This window comes from Desmodus rotundus, chromosome 13, assembly GCF_022682495.2.
Source record: "Desmodus rotundus isolate HL8 chromosome 13, HLdesRot8A.1, whole genome shotgun sequence".
Taxonomy (NCBI): Eukaryota; Metazoa; Chordata; class Mammalia; order Chiroptera; family Phyllostomidae; genus Desmodus; species Desmodus rotundus.
In genome coordinates this window covers 20,413,302-20,436,047 of record NC_071399.1, presented here as the reverse complement: position 1 = coordinate 20,436,047, position 22,746 = coordinate 20,413,302, and the positions used below count along the sequence as shown (strand labels likewise).

Genomic DNA, 22,746 nt, shown 5'->3' with positions numbered 1-22,746 from the left:
ATTCCAGAACCTGGTCTCTGCTGAATCACTGCCAAGCAGCGAGACTTCTTGTCCTGTGGGACAGGTGCTATTGACATGCAATAAGCAGAAACAGGGGTGATGATATTGACAGTGAGAGTCAAGGTAAAAATCTTCATCCACTGAAGAGTTTCATTATTTTTTTTTCTAAAATAGAAGCAATGTATGTCTCATCACCATCTTTCAATCAGAAATAGATTTGGTTCACATAAGAGAATTAAATGACTTTCTGTTTTGAAAATGAGTATCGCTGTAGTTCGACATGATAGATTTTCCTCCCCCACAACAGGAGATTGCCTGACTGGGCAGCACCTGGGAGTCATTTAAACTGGGAATTTCATTTTTTTCCTGGATAACTGACCCATCGTATATCCAAAATCCTTTTACTTATTTAAAGCAGAAGTACAAAAATAACTCCACCTAATAAATATGCCTGGGAATTTGTGGTATAGTAGTTGGTCCTCAGCCTTGAATAATCAGTATTTTACTTAACTAAATTAAATGTACATTCTTAAAGCAGACTTGTTTAAATAGGAAGTTGGGTAATCCGCAATAAAATAATTTATTAAACTTGCTACATATCAAAGATGGAACTGCCTCATTTAACATGTTCCTAATTATGAATTGAAAGCCATCTGTCCTCCAAGTAGCCAAGCCTTTAAGCAGACCACTCCGCTGAGTCAGATTTCTTCATGCATGAAGGCAGTTAGGCAGTGGCTCCCAGGGCCAAGAGCTATGTTCACACAGGACCGAAGAGCATGGGGTTCCTGTGTGAGCGTAGTCTTTGGTCCTGAAGACACGGTGTTGGGGGGACCTACGCCGCTGACCTTGACGGACTGTTTTGAAGTTGAAGGTCTGGAAGCCACCTGTCAATGCAGAAGAGTCAATGACGTCCACGCCGTAGTCACTCTGGCTCCGTCTGTAAAGAGTGACACCAATGACCAGGACTGCAACAGCCACGACGGCAGCACCCAAGCCCGAGTACAAGGCAATGTCACTGGCATTCTCAATGCCTGCAAAAAATAAGAGAAATTCTAAATGGCCCACCTGGGCACAGAGCCAAAGAGCCACCCCAGAAATGAAAATGCTATTGGGTTGTTGGAGCTGCTGCTCAGAGAACGCAGCTACCCACAAGTTATCTTCTCTTTCATCCAATAATTATGTTTCTAATTTACCTTTTATAAATCAAAGAGATTCTAGTTAAATATGTTAATTGTGTTAAGGTAGCTTACCATGTAATAGAATCTCGAAGACAATCAATTGCACAAAGAATCTAGTATTTTTCAAGTGAAAGCAGGAAACTTCTTAATTTACTTATTTTAGGAAGTCGTAGTTACCTGAAAATTATTTTTTTACATTTTTACTAGCGGGAACACATGAGACCCACACGCAATGACGAAATATGGGTGAATCACTCTACTTGTACAGGACCTGGGCACATGCATTTGGAGAGTGGTCACGGGTGAGAAAATAACACGCGGTCTATGAGCCAAAAGAGAGTAGAGCAGAGTTCACGATTTTGACTTTTAGCTTTGGCACACATCATTCAGTTTAAAAGGACAGTGACAACATCGGCTCAGGGTATATACGATCATTATGAGACACCTGCTGTTGTGAAATATGAAAAGGTCTTGGTCCTAGGTACACTTATGTCCATGGTAAATGTGTTCTAGCACCAACTAGATGCTAGACTCTGATACTTTTTCATGGAAGAGGACTGGTTTCTAAGAGGGCACATGCTGTTTCTCCCATACCTCTCCTACTCCATCCTATTGAATGCATGGGCAAAGCAAAAATAAAAGCATTAGTTTGAATTTCGACTGTGGGCATCTCCCCACCTCCCCGCCAAGATATGTTGTAGCCGATTTTCAACTCTTTGGCTCGATGCACGTCGGGTGTGGTTCGGTCCTGAACAGATCCATAATGACTACTACAATCCAGCATGAGATTTACCCAAGACTACATAATCCCAAAGGAGGTGTAACCTTGGAAAGTGTGTGGAAGTGGAAGGTGGCAAATGCTAACCACATAATTAATCTCCCTACAGATTATGTGGTCATACACTTAATAGGTCCAAAAGGAATTACTGTGTCGCCCTGTGTTGGGCTTGGAGGATAAAACAAACCCATCATATATTTACCTTGTGATCACAGCACTTGCTATGCATTCACCACACCCTAATTTGGTACTTATGTTATCAAATGGGTAATACTAACTATACAAGTAAAGTGAATTTATTTTCAACAAAGTTAGCAGACTGCAAAATAAGGCGTTGCCCAATTAAAGAGTGAACAAGGAAATCAAGCAGAACCAGTTCAGTAATAGGGCAGTAAACACAGCAAAAATGATTCGCACAGGAGAACACAATCCCCCGAAAGAAGACAATCTGAAAGGGTGGAGGATTATCGGACACTTTTAAAGACCACAACGGCCTCGGAGGTACTGAGAAATGTGTGATTTAGGCTGTAGTTCCAACTTCATGGTGGCTCGAGAGAGAGAGGTAGAGATGGAGGCCTCTGTGGTCGTCTTCTCTGACCACCCGGAACCATGGGCACAGTGGTTGATGACAACTCCCGAGTTCCAATGTCTGCCTGTGCCACGTGGAGGGGAAAGAGGAGGGCAGCCATCATCCTACTTAACACTCTTACCCTCCCTCTACTCCATTAAGTTCCTTTGAGGGAATAATAAATTATGCTCAGAGGAGAAAGAAGACACAGAACACGACAGCTACAGCAGGCCAGGGTACCAGGAGCAGTGAGAGAACTTTGGGTTGAAACCAATTAGCCTTTTCTCCCACTTCCCTCCAGTTCCTTGGGCACCAGTGACTGATGACACTATCATCTTAAAATGTGTATCTGGGGAGAACACACCTGCTCAGCAACTGAGCACATCCAGAAAAACAGCCTGGCAGTGCACTGAATGCAGCTGCTCTGTTGCTGAGTCGGCAAAGCACAAAGACATCTTTAGCTTCCCAGGTACTAAAATAGGAAGGGCCAGGAGGATGACCAGGGCAAAATATTTCTGCTGAAAAGGGACGTCAGTGGACACAAACATTTTGAGACAAAACTGAGTAGCAGGAACAAGTTGTCTTTGCTCCTCTGGATTCCTGTCTTTTCTTTATTTTCCAATCCCCCAGTACCCTGGTAACCAGGTAACCAGAAATCTCCTCCACCCTCCAGATACAAATCCTGTTTTTAGAAAAGGGCCCTACATGTGCCTTCAGACTGAGGTTTAGGCACGTGAAATGGACCATTGTGTTTCCTCTCCAAGGTATGTTTGCAGAATCTGTGTGATTTAAGTCAGGGAAATAGGCTGACTTATAGGATTTATAAAAATGAGTGGAGGGACTTTGGAGATCGGGTGTGGAAAGAAGGGAGAGGCCTGTATGGAGAATTCTGCACCCTTATAAGGCTCACCCTGGCACTTTGTGGGACAGCCTGATGTATAAGCCAGAAGTCAGACAAATACCATATGATCTCACCTTTAACTAGAACATAATCAACAAAAGAAAAAAGCAAACTAAATATAACCAGAGACATTGAAATTAAGAACAATGTAACAATAGCCACAGGGGAGTGGGGAGGGCATCATGGGGAGAGGGGTCTATAGGAGCTACTATAAAGGACACAAGGATAAAATCAAGGGGGAGGATAGAGGGGGGGTAGGGAGGTGGGACTGGCTGGGGTGGGGTAGAGGGATGGGGAGAAAATGCAGACAATTGTAACTGAATAAAAAAATAAATTAATAAAAAAAAAAGGCCAGAAGTCAGAGGACTTCTACGAAAAGATAAACTGGTGATATTTATTTTATAAGAATAACCTGTCCTGGGAATTAGAGAGTTCAGGGTCTAATATTTTCATTCATTCAACCTTTGTTGAGAGCCAACCATACAATGGAAATGAGGATGCATGGCTGAATTAACACATGGTCCATATTCTCAGCTTTCTTGTCTAAAAGTGGTAAATCCTGGTATCCAGGTGCAGATACAGAGGTAGACACAGGGACTCAAAGCCACATGTGTACACCTCAAGAGACTGAGTCAGGCATTCTCACCCACAGCTCAGATTCTTCTGAATTTGGACCGCAGTGCTTCCTCTGCTTCCTCTGCACCCCCTGCTCTTCCTTATCTGTCTGCTTTTAGTTAACCTCATTCTTTATGTTCCTTATTTCTCCTCCATACTGTTATCTAATCTGTCCTTCCAAGAAAGTAGAGTGGCTTTCCCTGTAAGGATTTCTGTGTGCTTCTGAACTCTGCCACCGATTTTCTTTTTGCGTATGTTTAGGACTGGCCCCAGAAGAACCTGAGGTTTAGTTCCACATATTCCACCACGGGCACATGTGGGCCTGAGCACATGGACACTCGGAGGGGTGCCACTGCAGAATCATCACATCCGTGTGCGTGTGCGAATGCGCGCACACAGCACACATTCAGCTCTTGCCAGGAGAACACCAGAAGGCACTGCCACTCCTGCCCAGGGGACCTGCTCTGCCAACATGACCATGTGGCGCAGGCACTTCGCAGGGCCTGACAGCTGCTCCACGCCCATTCCTGTGCTCTTGCTCTCCTTGGCTGCACTGCCGCATGCCCCAAATGCGATTGTAATTAATTTCCTGCTAGCTGGACGCCTGCTAGTGAAAGGCCCTGTTTACCTTTCCCATTGCGGTGACGGGTCATTGTCATACACCCCATCCCCTATTAGGCATCTAGGCACTACTCATCTCCATCTCCCCATCTGTCAGGTGACAGCTGAAGGCCCCCTTTCCCCAAGAAAGTAACTCTGTCCTGGACAATGTCACCAGCCCTGCCAGCCTGTGGTCATCTAATCTCTTATATCACGTATGCTTCCTAGAACTCATTTTGGATCATACTTTTTATTGGTAAGTATCTGAATGCCAGTACATTCCTCCTTACTGCTTCAAACTCTTCAATATCAGTAATATCTCTATCATTTTCCCAGAAGTTTTGCAAATCGTGTGTGAACCTATTTATCGATTACTTGCCTCGCCTCAAACTCTGGGAAGAGAAATATTAAAGGAACCGCAGTCTGCGGCTGGTTTGCAGAACCCGGCCACAGCAACCCTGTTTCCTTTTACATTTGCACACACATACGTTGGCACCTGTCTGCTCACTCACACACACGTGTGGTGCTGCTTTCTTTGCTCAAAGTGATTCTGAACAAACGCTTTGATACCCCATGACTGATCAGGCCGGTCTGCTTTTTGTGGGCACAGGATACTTTTCTGACTTTCTGTTTTATAGACAAGCTTTGCATACTAATGTCTTTGTGATGTTTTCCCTGTGTTTTCATCTCTATTTTCCTCTATCCAAGAACCACACAAGCTTTCGACAAAACAAGGAAGGATCCAACACGTGGCAGAATACATTGTTGCGTACAATGTACAGGGCTGTTAGAGAAACAAACAACCCGAGAAATTTCTCATATCCCAAATTACTCAGAAGGACCAGGTCCATAGAGAGTTGGAAACTAGGACCCTGGCAAGGAAATGGTTATGGGTTCATTGGGCCTGGAGAAAAGAGCTGTAAAGCCACCTGTGGCGACCTTTAATGCAGAAAGGTTGTTACAAGAAGAGAACAGGCCCACCCTAGTGCTCAGTGACCCTTCATTTATGATGAAGCTAGTGACCGACTCTTCCGCCATCTCTAACAAGGACTGAAGAGGGGGACGTGGCCTTTTATTATAGCAACTGGGGCTCTGGTTAGATATTAAAATGACCTTTTCTACAGTGAGGGTTGTTAAAAAACCGCACTGCATTTCTGAGGAAGATTATGAAATCTCCTTTCAGAAAGACAGCATGCCTTTACAATAGCCTGCAATTATTTATTTATTTATTTATTTATTTATTTATTTATTTATTTATTTATTGGGTCGAGGCTGGTGAGAAGAGCCAAATGACCTTTCAGAGCCTCTTTGAACTTCTCAGCTCAAGGAAGAGGTATTAACAAGTTTGATGGCTTTATGAATTACAGTCATACCTAGTCATTTTTAGTAACCAATGTCCCCACGGGATTCAACAGAAGGGCTGTCTACTTAGTTTGCCTCTCTCTCTCACATGACTCCTCTCTGAAAGACTTATTAACGCCACCTATGAATGGACATTTAAGTTGTTTCCCATGGTATAAGCTTAACGACGTATCAGGTTAGAATCTACTTTACAGGATTAGAGAGCTGCACAATATTGATGAAGGAACATAGCAAATGCCTGGGAAAACACACTACCCTTTTTTGCTCCCCTATTTGATATTATAGAACGCCCGTCGATCCCATTGCAGAAAAAAGCAACAACTTGAGTTGGTGTACAGACGAGACAGGCAATTCCTAAGGCATCCACACAGTGAGGCTTCACAAAGAGGGATGAGAGAGGCAAACCAAGGGAAGATGGAACAACTGTCTGCTGTGCTGGCCTCCCACAGAAGGCCAGGGAATAGCCATCCCAGGACACCCCACCCCCCAGTGGCTACCCAAGTGCAGGCAGTGCTGAGGACTGAGTGATGTGCCAAAGCAGTAACGGCATGCTGAAACACGATATATGGAAGTTATGATTAGAGTTGCTTATACTTGCTATCATCGAAAAGCAACTTTTTAAATTTAACACATGAGAAAATAGCCTTTAAATGGTCGAGTATGAGAAATTCCACTTACATTTCCATTGCTTGGAATTTCATAACCCCTAAACCAATCAACATCTCAGCTTCTTTCCGGTCTCCCACCCTCGAAAACCTCATTATTGTTATTGTGGTGATTGTTTTATTGTTGTCATTAGTGACAACAATAGCACATTCTTAAGTAGTACTTACTATACGTCAGGCACTAGTCCAGTACTTTAAACTTAGGAACTCATGCGATCTTTCAACAACCTTGTAAAAATGCCCCATTCAAGTGTATAAACCAAAGCAAGAAAAGCACTTGCCTTGCCCAAAGCCTGCTGGGTGGTAAGGAGCAGAGCTGGGATTCAATCCCAGACACTGTGGCTCCAGAACTGATGGATGAGGATAGGCTCCGCCCCTCTCCAGCCGTTAACCCCTGTCCTTCTGGTCACACTACTGACTACCTCTCCACAACAACAGTGACACAGTAACTGAGCACTCAGTTTGTGCTGGAATTTTTGAGAACTACAGATGTGACCACATTCTCATCCTCACCACCAAACCTATTTGCCGTATTATATTTTCTCTTACAGATATGACGTAGGTTCAGATAAGGTAGAAACTACTCTAGGTTTTGTAACTAGACAATGGAATAGTCAGGGTTTGAATACACATCTGTCTTCACCCCCAAGCTGCTTAACCATTACTCTGTGTGGCTTCCCAGCACCTTCTCCCTGCTAAGTGCCCGCACAAGGTTAACTTGCTTTACTTGGAGAAAGCCATAAACTCTTCTGGCTCTATCATCCGAAAAACCGATGCTCTGCAACCTTACCTGGGCCTTCCTGCAGCTGAGTCATTTATTCATGTCCTATAACCAAAAGCATTTGTCATCAAAACAGTTACTCTGGACTTCGTTTCCTCTCTTCAAGACTTCTACTTCTCACCTGCCCCTCGGTTAGGTGAAAAAATGGAGGTAGGTTATCCTATGTGAGCTCATTCCCCTACAGCCCAGAATTTCACTGCTCCTTCAATCAGTTTTTCTTCCCTTTTCTCTGCTCCCTGAGGAGCTCCTCCTCTTCTGTGTCAGGCCAGCTTGGATGGCACCCTCTCCTGCCTCCTCGGGGGCCTGGCCTCATTCCTGTTTTGCTTTGCATCTTCAAAATTTTCCTCCCACCCTGAGCCTTGCCCTTTGCCTGCAAACATAGCCTAGTCTCCCCAATCCCTTCCCCAAATCCTTCCCCCAACTTATTTTCTAATAAACTTCTCCAAGATGCAACAATCTTTATGTACACATAATTCTTCGCTCTTTGTTTAAAAGAATGTTAAGAATTTTTGACATTAAGCGTTTCTTAATACATGTTCCATAGTTTTCCTAAGCTTTGAACCTCTGCCCCTGTTAAAAGTAAAGGAATAAATAGAATGCATGTATGAAATAAGAAAATGTTTTAGGAAATATAAAAGTTACACTCTGCAAAGAGAAAACTTATCCTCCAATTACCCTTTCTCTGAAGTAACCACTTGGGATAGTGCCTTTGAGACCTTTCAGGAAAAAAAAGAAGTAAATAGCCTTCGCTTACTTTTCTTTACCCTAAAGGCTTCAGATTATACTTCCTTTTCTGTACTTTGCTTATTTTGTCATGTATAACATCTCATAGATCTTACCTTATCAGAACCTACGGAACGATATACTTCATTTCTTATATTTGTCTAGCCTATTGACGGGATGCAGGATAATTTCACGTGTTCATTGTTTCCAGATTATTTTATTATTCCCATAAAATCTGCCTTTTCCCAAACCACTGTCTGCTGGTTATTTTCAACCGCTGCATCAACAGCCATGTTCAAGGTCTTACTCTTCACCACTGCTCTGCAGCAGTCGACAAGAACAGCCAGACTTCCTTCCAGAAACAACAAAAAGCCCCTTAAATTTGATTCTATCTTTTCCTTTCTTATCATTCAGTAACTACAGTTGTATAAACGGGCATTAAAGTCCAGGTCTTGGCCCTTTTTCCTTTCTCTGTGCTCCTCTAACGGGATAATTTCTCACACAGCAGCAGCGCTAACTATTCCCTTGATGCCAAATAGTTTCTCATCGAGACCTACAGCTTCGTTTCCTGTCGGGTAGACATCATCTGATATTTCTGTCCTGCTTGATGAACAAAACCACCTGTGTGCTGTGCTAACATCTCAAATTTCTCATCTGGTGTACAAATTTATCATCCTTACCTGTTCAAATATTTTCCTCTCTGAGTCCCCTTTTCCTGGTGATGACACCACCAGTGATCAGGCTTGAGATTAAAGAATTGTCTTTCATTCTGTTTCCCTTGATTCCTACCCCTAACCAATCACACACCTTAATGATTGTATCCCCAGTGACTGTACCATTTCGATTTCAACAGGAGAGACCCCTGCTGACACCCACATCGTGGTCCCGTCTTATGAGTACCCATGCCCCCAGTCTTCGATCACTCAGAACCATTTTACACATGGGTCACCCTTCCCGAACGTGGTTCTGATACTCAGTACCTTTCAGTGACTCTGCTGTGAGTCCATTCCAATAGGAACGTATCTTACAGCTCGAGACACTTTATACTCTGCCCCACCCTGTTTTTCAACTGCTTTGCCTACTTCTCATCCATATGAACCCTACTTTGGCCAAATGTGATTACTCACTCTTTTCAAGTAGCCTTTGTATTTCCATGGACTTTTCCCCCCTCTAATCAAAGGTTCTCCCCCACCAAAATCTGTTTCAATTCTAACCATTCTTCCAAGATTAGCAATACAGGGAATCTAATTTATAAAATATTTCTTGATAGAGCACATTCAAACATGTTTTATTCCTCTTTTTTAAATGACATTGCCAGATTTAGCAAATAAAAGTATGACAGTTAACTTTGACTGTCATATCAACAAAGAATAAATTTAATATAAGTATTCCCCATGTAGTAGTTGGGACATGCGTATGCTGAAAATGCACTCGTTGTTTATCTGACATTCCAATTTAAGTAGGAATCCCCAATTTTCATCTGGTAACTGCATTTGGACTGCAAAAGAACTGTGCTTTTTCTCATCAGAGCCAAAGACCAAGTTAAAATGGGCTGGAATCAAAAAGGGCAGGATTTGAACTCCAGCCCATAAAACATGACTTGACTTTATTGAAGATATTACTCTATAAACTTTGAATATGCTAACAGGAGAGATGGGACCTGTGAACTCACATTTTTAGTAAGTACCCTGGGTGATTACGCTGGTGAAGGGCATATCGTCCTACTATGTACTCACCATGTCTCTGCTTAGTTCTAGGGCATTTCATGAACATGATCCGGTATGTCCGTTAAGAGCACAGTCACGATATCATCAAAAATAGCAGTAAGAAAAGGCCTATGCTTAGGAAGGGATAGAAAGTAGGTAATAAAAAATGGAAAGTGGTAAGACAACCACGGATTTTGCACATATATATGAATGGAATCGATTCACAGTAGGGACAGTTTTGAAGGACAAAGCAAGTCATGCAATTTGTGGAAAGTGCTGTAGTTATGTAATTGAAAATTATCAGTAGGGGATGAAGGAAAATGATGGGCAAAATAGAAAAAAAAAGTGTTTTAAGGCATGGGTAGAAGATCGGCGTTGACGCACATAATCTAATACCAGCTTAGAAGAGTCTAGAAGTCTGTTGGGAATTTAAAGTACCGCCCTAAGTGGTACTAGCATTATTCCACTACAGAGGAATCTGGGATATCCTGGAGAAAGAGGCAGAGTGGAATGTCTGGGAGTGGGGAGAAGAGTGTGCCCAGTTTTCAGACTTTAAGGAAACAAGCGCACTGTTCTGTTGGAAATGGTCTGGGAAGCATACATTTGGGCTTTAACCTAATACCTAGCACAGAAGAGATGATTATTAAAAGTTGTCTCCTTACTTCCCCTTTTCTTACATTAGTTATCTACTACCTTGTATTGAAATTGTGGGCAAGGAAAAAAAGTAAAAAATAAAATAAAATGAATTGTGGGGAAGAAACTTTGCTTATTTTTTTCCGTTCATGCTTCACTGGGCCGAGATTATTATATAGAATAATTGTATAATAAATACCTACTACATGACTGAGTAGCAATGAATGTGTCGAAGCGAAGTCTTTATTTTCACCTTAACAATAAAAGGCCCAGCGAGGAGTTAGCAGGAAGATGTCAGACCGCAACTCAACAAATAGTTATCGAACATCTATTACACATGCACAGTGGCAAATGCCACAGGTACACGGGTGAATGAATCTGCCTTGTCTACCAGAAGGCAGAGATTCATGTCTCTCAGAGAGGGGATCTAGGCCAGTATAAAGACACTGAAAATACTGTGTAGAAGGAAGGAAGGAAGTAGTCTGCTACTTGGCAGATTACGAGAGTAGTAACTAATTCAGACGTGGTAGGGTGTTGGTAAAGGCCCTGCAGAGACTGGGCACCTAAGCCAAAACCTGGAAGAAGAATAAGTTAGGTTTAGGATTAGGTAGAGGAAAAGAGTTTTCAGGCAGAAGGAACAACATGGGCAAAGGGTATTCTGAAAACTAAGCAGCTTTGTTTGGCCAGAGAATACAGGAAGTAGTGAGAGGGCAGGTGGAACAATACTAATAATTAGGATGACTGAGAGAAACCAATATGAATAAAAAAAGAAGGCTGAGATCAGATCATACACATATTAAGTACTTTCGACTTCATCTTACAAGTAACAGTGAGCTGTTGAAGGTGACTCAGCATGGCGGAGATGCCACCAGAATTTGTATCTTAAAAAGATCAGATAAATTGATGTGATGAGGGCATGACTAAATACAGGGAGGGAAGTGTAGAAATCCTGGTTAGGAATGCGATGGCCTGAACTTTCAAACTTTTCTGGGACACCGTTTTCTTATCACGTGGTTTTTCTCTTATCATGCTGGCTGCTACATTTCTGTCTCCTCTGCAGTGACTTCTGGCCTCTTCTACATCTAAGTGTTGATACCCTTCAGGGCTCAGTCCTCAGATCTCTCCCCTTCCCTCTTCACGCTCATTACCCAGTGATCTCATTCATACTAATGGCTTTAAATGCCATCTGGACACTGACACGCTCCAGATTTATGCCACCAGCCAGGACTCTCCTCTGACCTCCAGGCTCATATATTCAACTTGCCCACTCTACCTCTCCATTTAGATGTTTAATAGGTGTCTCCAACTTAGCACTGTAACACTGAACTCTTGATTCTCCCGGATTGCTATATCCCGTTTTTCCCGTGTCAGTAATGACAACTCCAACCTTGTAGTTGCATGGCTACAATTTTGTAATCATCCATAACACTTCTCTTTCTCTCCAACTCCAACCAATCCATCAGCAAACCCTTTTGAGTCTGCCTTCAAAAGAGATGTAGGATAGGAACTGTTTTTATTATTTCTAATGTTATCTATCTGGCTCAAGCCACAATCACCTTGAACAGAGATACTGCAGTAGCCTAGGTAATTGTAATAGATTATTGTTACAACAGATCATTCTAAGAGGTCTCCTTCCTTCTGCTCTCCTTCCCTGTATGTTTACACTCAACACAGCAGGAACAGTTTATCCTTGAAAATATTAGGTCACACCACCATGAATAAAATCCCTCAAAGTCATTACAATGGCCTCTACTATGCTTGGTCAGTTGCCCCCTCGCCCCATATCCCTGATCTTAGTTATGGTGACTCCTCCCTTTGCCGCTCTGCTGCAGACCTCCTGGCCACCTTGCTGCTCCTCAGAGAGTCCGAGCAAGCTTCCACCTGCAAGCCTTCGCATCCTGCTGTTCTCTTAGCCCGAAGTGCTTCCCCCAAGATATCCAGAATGTTTGCTGCTTTGCTTTTTTTCAGGTCCCTTCTTGAATGCAATTTTATTACAGAGAACTTCTCTGAACACCTGATACACAAAAAAGCAACACTCCCTCCAACCTCCCCTGAACCCCTTGCCTGCTTTATGTCTCTTTACAGCACAAATCACCATCTCCATGGCACTCAGCACTATACCTTTTCTGAATTCTCTGTTTCCATCTCCCCTCGCAAAAACCGTGAGCTTCATGGAAGCAGAAACTGTACCTGCTCTGCTCAGTGCTGCCTCTTCACCACACAGCACATTTCCTAGCACATCGTAAGCAGTCAGCAAATAGCTGTTGAATGAGTGGAGCATGTGTATGAGTAGAATGAAAATGGAATACGGGTGATGAACTTGAGATCTCTTTAAGTGATAGAACATTCCGACTGTAATGATTTACTGGGTACTGAGCAGGAGAAGGGGGAGGAAAAAGAGAGATTGAGGGGTCGAGAAGGCCGTCCGAGTTTCTGATCTAGACAACTGAGTCGCTGGGATGGTATTCATTAAACCGGAGAAGACAGGAGCAGGGCTGAATTAAGAACATGGACAAACAAGGATAAATTCAGTTTTCATAAGGTTGAGATTAAGGTTATCGAGAGAGAGAGGAAGCTAGAGATGACCTGGAGGTAGCTTACTGTAGAATTATTGATTGGATTCCTACTTACTCTGTTAGGTACAACCAACTCTGTGCAAAGCAGATGAAGAGAGAATCCGTGGTTCTGAGTTACTTTTTAAGGGAAAGCTAAATTTTTTTGACTCGCAAGGTGAACTTGCACAACTAGTCACTCCCTGGGAGCTCACGGCCTCTCAGAAAGCCACATCCCCAAACTTCCAAGGAAACTTATTGTCTGAACACAGCCATTTTTCAGTCTGACTCTGGGGGTGCGTGTTTGCCACTCAGAGCCTACTATATTTTACCGCACCTCCTGACATTGTTACACAACATTTATTGAAAGCACATTTGATGGTAATGAAGTTTCTATTAACTATGATTAAATCTCATAAAGCACCTGAAGATAATTTAAGATGTGCAGAAGCAGAAAATGAAACATTCAGTTTAGTACATTAGGAAACATAATTGATTAAATTATCTCATTTACAATAAGTGCTTTCGTGAGCTATGCACTGCGCATATTCTCCCCAGTTTGTCATTATGATTTGCCAACACGCACCTACAGATTTCTCTTTCTCTTTAATTTTTTCTCCTTTTCTAAACTGAATGTATTGGGGTGACATTGGTTAATGAAAACCACACAGGTCTCAAGTGGACAACTCTGTAACACGTCATCTGCACCCTGATGGTGGGCTTCTTCCCAAAGTCAAGTCTCTTTCCACCACCATTTACCCCCCTCGGCCCTCTTCCACCTCTTCACACCCTCCTTTCCCTCTGGCAGTCACCTAATACTGTTGTCGCTTGTCTGAGTCTGGTTTCTTTCTTTCTTTTGCAAAACACTTTACTTTCTTTTTACACCTCCCCGCAACTCAAAGCTGGTTCCTCTGTCCGCCAGCTCACAGAGGACTGTGTCCTGCGAGGCTCTGAGTGACGTTTTCCATCCATCAGGCCTCACAGAAGATCATGTGCACAGCTATATATAGGAACAGGTTGTTTCTCAATTATCTTCATAATGGACTTTGATTTTGCATCAGCGATGATTCATGTAGCCTTAAACTAAGCCCCTCTTTCACCGAGCAACTGCGGCCTCAATTTGTATACGGCACTCCTCACCAAGCAGCTTACAGAACCCCGATTGGATTCCTCTGGGAGCCTTTTGCAATCACATTGATTCTGTTAAGGTTTTATTTTTAGGAAATGACAAATTAAAACAGTTTAAGCAATTCGGTGGCAGTATCCAGCAATTAAGCTTGGTGTTCAGGAGAGAGAACCCCGAGCAAAAACTAATTCAGGAGTCCCCGAGGACTAGGAATAGCTATTGTGGGGTTTATGGCTGGAAGTACAGATGTAACCAAATTAGAATGGCACAGGACTCATAAACTAAGCATGAAATTAATTTTTAAAAAACACACATGCTTTTCTAAATAACTCTCACACTGGCCGCCACATGGATACCCGTGATCTTGCTTGTGCTAATCCCCAGAACTGCGGATGGGACGGGCTCTGTGAGCAGGAGGCAGCCCATTGAGGGTCCACTTTCCCAAGCTGTCACCCTGAGGTCAGGGCTCAGGCACAAGCCACATACGCAGTGACCCACTTTGAATTCTCCCTCCCTCAACATGCACGTACACAGACACACAACCACACGTACACAACCAGGTTGCTCCACGTTCGATCTTCCTGTGAGTTCAAAATCAAGCAATACGTGATGTCAGACGGTTGCCGCCCACATACCAAAGATTACTTTGTGGGCAGCAGACAGTGCAGAAAAGAGGTTAAGACAGTTTGCTTTTGTTGTTCTGCAAAGATCTCAGACTCTGCAAGCAATGGCATCTTTATATCTCAAGCCCGAATGAAGTGACATCACAAACTATGAACATAATAAATAGCTTTACTGGATCTTTCTCTCCTGTCTCCTGACCCCCTGTCCCAAGGTACCTATTTCTGTCTTCAAAGGGTCTTAATTCTTTCAAAAAGGTGGCTAACAAGAACTATTAACTCTTCAAAGCTATTTGAATTTTAATACCCTAGGATTAAATGATCAAAAGCCACTTATTTTATACTCAAATGGGCAATACTGGCCAGGGACATTTTTGGCAAGATTTACAAACGGAACCCTCCAGGCCAGGCCTCACTGCCCTGCTGCTAAGAACAGTGTTGCTGGCATCCTTCGATCTCTAGTATGTTGTACATAGTCCTTGGCACCTGAGAATCCTTTGGGGAACATATTACAATGTAGACTCTTGGCGTCCCTCACTTCATCCTAGGGATTCCAATTCATTTGTTCTATTCTGAGCTGGGGCATATGTAACAGGCTCCCACCACACCCCAACATTCTCATGCATGTGGTTGCTGATCCACCTTCTGAGAAACGCTTTTGTAAGACGGTGCTTCTCAAGCCTGGTTGCACACTGGAGTCACCTGGGGAGGCTTTAAAACTAGAGATTATCGGGTTCTAGCCATTCTGATTTCTGATTCCACTGGTTTGACAGTTTGGGAACTGGGATTTTTAAAAGCTGTCCACGTGGTCTTCAAGTTCAATCAAGGCCAAGAACCACAAGGTCAAAGCCGAGCTGCCAACCATTCGATCTCTGCTTCTTTCCCCAAATGTACTGGCTGCATAAGATGGAGTTAACGCAAAGGCCTGTCCAGTTTGTGAGCCTGTATTTAGAGAGCTCGAGCCAGCACCAACCCTCTACTTTTCAGCTCCTGCTAGTCTGACTGGGGAATACTGGCTCCTGGGTTACCTAGTTGCCATGGATTTCGCAGTTTGCATCCCAGGCTCCTCCTCCTGGGTGGAGAGAGGCGTAGTCAGGCTTTTGTCCAAGGCTGCTTTCATGAATGTGTGTGCTGACAAATATTTATTAATTTTAATGCTGTAAATCTCCTCAGAAATAAGAACTCTAGATGATATTTGCAGAGAAATGGACTTATAGGCAGGAGGAATCAAGAGGAGAGATTTACTATTATTCTGAGGGAGGGAGAGGCGTGCATATTTCTTTCTGATTTAAACCTCTGCTATGTGACTCCAAACCCAATGAGCAGAAGCCCCGAAAGCCCTGGCTCTGTCGCATGAACTTCAGTTCTGTTTGGCTCCTAAGCAAATATAACAGTAAAGCAGCAAATATGAGAATGAATTATATTCACAAGAGGAAAAATAACTTACTTTGGGGTTTTATTTCATGAAGAGGTTTTTTATCTAAAAGAAAGAAAGAGAAAAAAGTTGCATTTAATAAATTTCCACAGAGCAGATATATTTCCTATATCACTCTGTCTACCTCTGTAAATGAAACATTTTCTTCAGTTTTGCAGACAACATGGACTATGTTGTCCACAATTTTCCTTTTCATTCTAATTTTTTATTTTTTCCTTTTTGCTGTATGTTTAGGATGATTGCCTCATTCGTTTTTTAATTTTCCCTCAGGCTGCCTAGAGTTTCTCTCTCTGTTGCATTTGCTAGATTCTTATCAGCATGAGAGCAGTGAGCTTGCAGCCTGCCCATTTATATAGACAGCCAGAAGACGGCTCAGGTAAGGGATGCTATTTCACTATATATGCTGATAGAAAAATGAACCAGTGAATAAATACTTCAAGGGATCCTGAACTGGTCTGCAGTTATCACAGCCTGGATAAAAAGTTTCAAACCATGTCATTTATGTATTCTCGTCGTGTTTGCGTGCGGCATTGCGAGCACGTTGGAGGTTGTTTTTAAGAAATTGCACTTTGTTTCACATCTCTGTTATTTGCTAAAATGTGTACAGTTCCTCTGAATGGAAAGGCGTCACTTTGTAAGCACGGTACTGAGCAGTGCAGCAGTCAGGGGAGGTGGGTATGGAGGAAAGACACCCAGCCTCTCACTGAAGCTGGCCGCCCCAGCAAGAGCCCAGATGAGAAGTTTTATTAGTTCTCCCCATGGCTCTCCATCCGCCCTCTCCTGCCCTGTGTGTGTCACTTTGAGACTTACAGCTGGCGCTGACTTCGTTTTACACCCCAGCCCCTCCCATCCCCATTCCCCTTCCTGCGCCCCTCCCAGGCCAAGGACTGCTTGGGAATGCAGAGACCTGGGAAGCCTACACTTGAGACACCAATGCCAAGATTCCAGAAGACTTGCACAGTGAGTGGTCCTTCCTATTGGTCCCTGCTAGGGCTCAGAGGGAGCACTGTCGAAATACAAGCATTGAGGCTACTGCTGGGCTGTCACAGAATCACAATGTGGTGGGGTGACCTTGAAAGGTCACCTTGTGCAGTTACCTTTCTCCTTTTGCCCTAAGGAGAGCCCAGCGGGGTGAGACACTGTCATTTTGGATTGTATTTGTAACTGAGTCAAATCTAGTACAGTCCACATTTGAGAACTTCGTACATGTTATCTGACTGGCTACGCCGTACCCCCTCCCAGGCAGATAGACGCAGCTCTGTTCTGAATTCTTCACACACTTTGTCTTACCCTGGCCTACTCCTCCACTTAATGCCGATTTTGACGGACACCCCTGCACTGTGATTGAAGTCCAACTCTCGTGTGTTTTGCTGATTTGTTGAGGGAGTAGCTGTTAAAAGATGCATGTAAATCACACTCTTGCAAATGGGCCACCATTTTTTTAAATATACTGGGAGAGTTAACTGGCAAATAGTAATTTCTGGCAAATCTTTCTTTAAAGGAAAAATCCTCATAAAAGATAATAATTTGTTCCAGTTGATATGATCACATTCAGATTTTTATACAGCCAGGTTTCTTACGAAAGACAACACATTCTGCCTACCACGTAAATTTAATGCCACTCGCCTTCCTGAGAGCAGGTGCGGCCTCCCAGAGTCCAGTGCGAATGTGCTCAAGAATTAGAATGAAGACACTGTGGTGGTTTGAACCTGACTTCAGGTTCTGCTTATCGCATGCCGTCTCACAGCATTTGGCACAGGCACAGCGATGCAGGAGGGCCAAGTCTACAGCCCCTGAAAGTGATGCATTGCTAGCACGAGACAGGGAGGCTGCAGAACATCTGTTTAGAACCTTGGCTGAGCTGAACTGTAGTCTCTTCCTTCTAACCCCCGGGAAGGGAGATTATGCCAGGTAGCAAAATGCAACTCCATTAAAAATGAGTGATATATAAAACTACTCCCCAGAAAAATAAATCAGATACAGCCAGGCTGCAAGAAATTGGGGTGTCGCACTGAAGGAGAGAGTGAACGAGACCGACAAGCCTAGGGCTAAGGTCCCAAGACAGAGCTCAGGCCCCCCGGGCACACAGGACAGAGGAGTGGGGCACCCCCCTCTCCATTGGCAGTATGGTGATAGGGGATTAGTGCAAACTCTCAGAGTAAGAACAGATTTAAATCTTGAATTGTTTGTACTCATCTATGTGATCTCAGTGTCTTTCCCCAAAGTAAAGTGGGAATGATAATTTCCTTGAAGGTTGGTACTGGGGATTGTGGGTGATGAATGTGAAGTGTGCCCCACAGGGCCGGTGCATATTAAGCATCAATAAATGGTAGATAATAAGTTATAATTTCAACATGTTATAGACAGGATCATCATCATCATTTGTTCAGAGTTACACAAAAAAAGACTCTTGGAGATGAATCACAACTCCAAGTTCCCGTGAATTTCACGGGGGCCCGACAGGAAGTTAAGACACTTGTATCTAGTTCTGGCCTTGCTTTATGAGACTGAGGGGATCAGAACTCCAGTTTCCTGACATGGATAAAACGGGGCAGGGACCAGAAGACCCCATGGGCTCACTAGTGGGCTTTTGCCCACTATAAATCAGCAGAGTAGGAACGAAGCACATTCCATTTGAAATGTACTTGAAGTGATTTCCTAGAGCAGAGTGAAAATTATTCAAAGGGCTCCTGCTCTGCCGAGGGATTTGTCAAGCTCAGGTCCAGTGCGCCCTGTGTATCAGTGTGCCTCCTCTCGTGGAAACGGCTGGCAGCCCCTGGCGCCCAGGAGAGCTGTAGGCCCCTCGCATCAGCATCAAAACTGGGTCCTGCTGCATTCTGTGAAACACCACCAGCATCATGTCAGCCAACTGCTAGCACAGGACATTTTCCCAGCTTGACATGTCTAAATAGTCTCTGATCCAGGAGCTTGCCAGAGGGCTGGCCATTGACCTCACAGTCTTTTGCAAGAACTGCCCACCCCACTCCCCATGTTCTTTTATTCTGTTCGCATCATCATTTCCTCACAAGGCTGAGGGCCGTGCATCCACTTGGCCTTGGTCAAACAAATCCTCTCTGCTTTAATTTTACCTCTCTCCAAGGCCATGTTCAGATGACCCCTTATTAAAAGAACCCATTAGGGCCATAGCTCTTCATGTTGGCTGCACATCAGAATCACCTGGGGAGCCTTTTAAAAAAATACCCATGCCTGGGCCTTACTCCAAGAGCTCCTGATTAATTGGGGTTTGTGTTTTTGTAATTACCGAGGGCACCACCGCTTCTTGGCAACAAATCTGGGGCTCTGTGTCCTGAACCTCAGTTAGTCTCTGCCTCCCTAGGAGGCTTTGGGGTAGCGGTAGTATCCACATGGTTCCAGAAAGAGCTCTTTTTAATTTTGTAGGCCAAGGAACAGAAGTTTGAGCCAGTGGCAAGTGAGCTGAAGTTTGGGAATCAGAACAGTTTTCCAAGAATCTATCGTACACTGAGAGGGACCTTCTGGGTAAATGGAGGTTGACAAGTGATTCTACTTCAGTCTTGTAATTGTTTGGTGTGCTTATAAGCTAAAGATGCAGGAGTGTTTTTAATTTTAATAGTGTCTTAAATTCTGTGTTCTCTAGTTTATATATATAAGTCTAGGCTTTTTTCCTTATTTTATATATGTATAAAATTATGTGCACACATATACACTTATACATATCAGCCGGAAACTGCACAAAATTGACAGTTTGATCATTTTTTATCCATAAAAACATGGAATTGTCTTTTATATGTTATTCTGCAATCTGCTTTTGTTTCTTAGTAGTATAACGCAGATATCGTTCTGTATGTGTGTGCATATAACACATTTATAAGAGGAGAGAGGGAAAGAGAAAAATCTACCGTTTTATTTTTAAGGGTGAGTCATTTCTTTTGCAACTTTATTTAATTTCTTGCTTCCTTTGTTATATGGGATGCTCCCAAAGCATTTCCATGGTATCCATTGTTCTTAGGAGATATTTATAGCTGCACCCCTATCTTCCCACTCACATAACCCACATCCAGCCATACATTTTTGCCAGAGAACAACGTGGCCAGCTTCCTGCAGCCCACACGCTGGGAATCTGAGACAGCAGGCCCGAGGAGACGCAGCGTGTGTGTTCAATCTCCTACCTTTAGACTGGCTGAGGGGCTACTCCTCGAAACTGCGGGAGGTGATTATTTAAAATCTGCCCCTATGAGTGTTGACTGCTACACAAATATGCTTGATACCAGAGTCTACGTCGTTTTTGAGATTCAGCCAGGGAGCCACTCAGTGTGGACTAACACCCACCATACAGAAAGCCAAGCAGCTTCTCTTCACCAGGCAGCAGTTCACGTCCGTCATTAGAATGAGTGATTCCTATTTTCTTTTTTGCGAAACCAGCCATGTCCTTGTTTTCATCCCCAAAGACCGTTTTTATGATTTCCTTCTTCATAGATCATATTCTTGGAAACCTTTTTCATCCCCCTCCCCCAAGAGATACATGTTTCAATTCACCCTCCACGGTCTTTGAAATTTTAAATTATTTAGGAGGTGATTCTGAAATTTGTGGAATAGTCAGCGTTCCCTGTCCACTCCCTTACTCTCTGGGATCATTCTCTAGCATCGGCACCTGGGAATCTGCCATGGTTCCTTCCACATGCCTCCAAGTCAGAGCCAACCACTCTGCCTGCCTTTCCGGTCTTCCATTGACTGATGCCACCGCAACAATATGACTTAGTTTCCACAGCACCTCAACACAACTTCATGCCCCAGTCCGATCAGCTCACTGCCTCCCCAGCCTCCCCAAGAGTGCTGCTGCCCATGGCGTTGCCTCTCCTTGGGGGGTCCTTCTCCCTCCAAACCCCCTGTGTAAAAACGTCCTGACTCCGAGGCATAGATCAATTAAAAAATACTTCCCAATTACAGGCGACATACAAGATTATATTATTGAATAGTTTCAGGTGTACAACATAGCGATTAGATATTTACATACCTTATGAAGTGATCACCTGATAAGCCTAGTCCCCATCTGACGCCATATGTAGTTGTTACAATATCACTGACTAGATCCTTATGACTATGTTTCTACTGGCATCTGTACTTCTGCATTCCTTTAACCTTTCACACCATTCCCTCGAAGCCTTTCCCAGCTGGTGACAATTTGTTCTCTGTTTCTGTAAGTTTCTTTCTGGGGTTTTTTTTTTTTTTTTGGTTGTTGTTGTTGTTCTTATATTTGTTTTTTAGCTTACACATATGTATATGCAAATTTATATGGTGTTTGTCTTTCTCCTTCTCAATTATTCCATCTACCATGATCATCTAGTTCCATCCACGTTGTTGCAAATGGTAAGATTTCATTTGTTTTATGGTTGAATAACATTCCATTGTAGATATGTACCACATCTTTATCATTTGGCTATTGATAAACGCTTGGCTTACTTCCATATCTTGGCTATTGTAAGTAATACTGCAGTGAATAGAGAGGTGCATATATCTTTTCAAGTTAGTGTTATGGATTTCTTCAAATAAACACCCAGAAGTGTAGTTGCTGGGTCATATGGTAGTTTTATTTTCCACTTTTTGAGGAACCTCTATAGTGGCTGTGCCAATTTATATACCACCACAAATGAACAAAGATTCCTTTTCTCTACATCCTGGCAAATACTTGTTGTTTATTAACGTATCGATGATCCTATTCTGACAGGTATGAGGTGATATCTCCTTGTGGTTTTAAATTATATTTCCCTGATTATTAGTGACTTTGAGCATCTCATCATGTGTCTACTGACCGTCTGTATGTCCTCTTTGTAAAAATGTCTGTTCGGGTCCTCTGCCCATTTTTTAATTGAATTGTTTGGTTTTTTGGTGTTGAGTTGAATGAGTTCCTTAAATCTTTTCCATATTAACCCTTTATCAGATATATCACTGGCAAATATCTTCTATCCAGTAAGACTTTTTTTTTTCCTCATTTTGTTGATGGTTTCCATTGCTGTGAAAAAACATTTTAGTTTGACATAGTCCCATTTGTTTGTTTTTCTTTTGGTTTTGTTACCCAAAGAGACATACCCCCCAAAATATTGCTAAGAGTGATGTCAAGGAGTTTACTGCCTGTCTTCTAGGACTTCAACAGTTCCATATGGTCCCAGGCTTTGCATTTGTCTTTAATCTATTTAGAGTTTATTTTTACATATGGCATAAAAAAGTGGTATAGTTTTACTTTTATTTTTTTGCACTTATCTGTCCAGTTTACCCACCACCAATTATTGCAGGGACTGTCTTTGCCCCATTGCATATTCTTGCTTCCTTTGTCATGGATTAGCTGACCATATGGAGCACAGGTGGCAAACACAAGGCCTGCAGGCCGAATCCGGCCCTCCAACTTGTTTCATAGGCCCAGCACCTTGTTTCTACCCAGTGGCAGTGCCGAGCCCCTTGCCCCTTGCCCCTAGTTAAGGAGTAGTTACATTTATACAGTCCTAAAATTACATTCGGCCCTTTGAAGG

The 22,746-nt window shown here is 43.1% G+C and overlaps 1 protein-coding gene across 2 annotated transcripts in view; it reads right to left on the bottom strand.

Annotated features, from left to right (window-relative positions):
- Positions 1-22,746, bottom strand: part of UNC5D (unc-5 netrin receptor D) — a 479,860-nt gene that overhangs the window by 68,421 nt on the left and 388,693 nt on the right. The window contains exons 8-9 of one of the 2 annotated variants that reach the window (XM_053916817.2): positions 16,256-16,288; positions 846-1,031 (exon numbers count right to left, since the gene is read on the bottom strand). In XM_053916817.2, coding sequence (XP_053772792.1) covers positions 846-1,031; positions 16,256-16,288 — 219 coding nt within the window. The remainder of the gene's footprint in view (positions 1-845; positions 1,032-16,255; positions 16,289-22,746) is intronic. The other variant, XM_053916818.2, reaches the window with a different exon arrangement.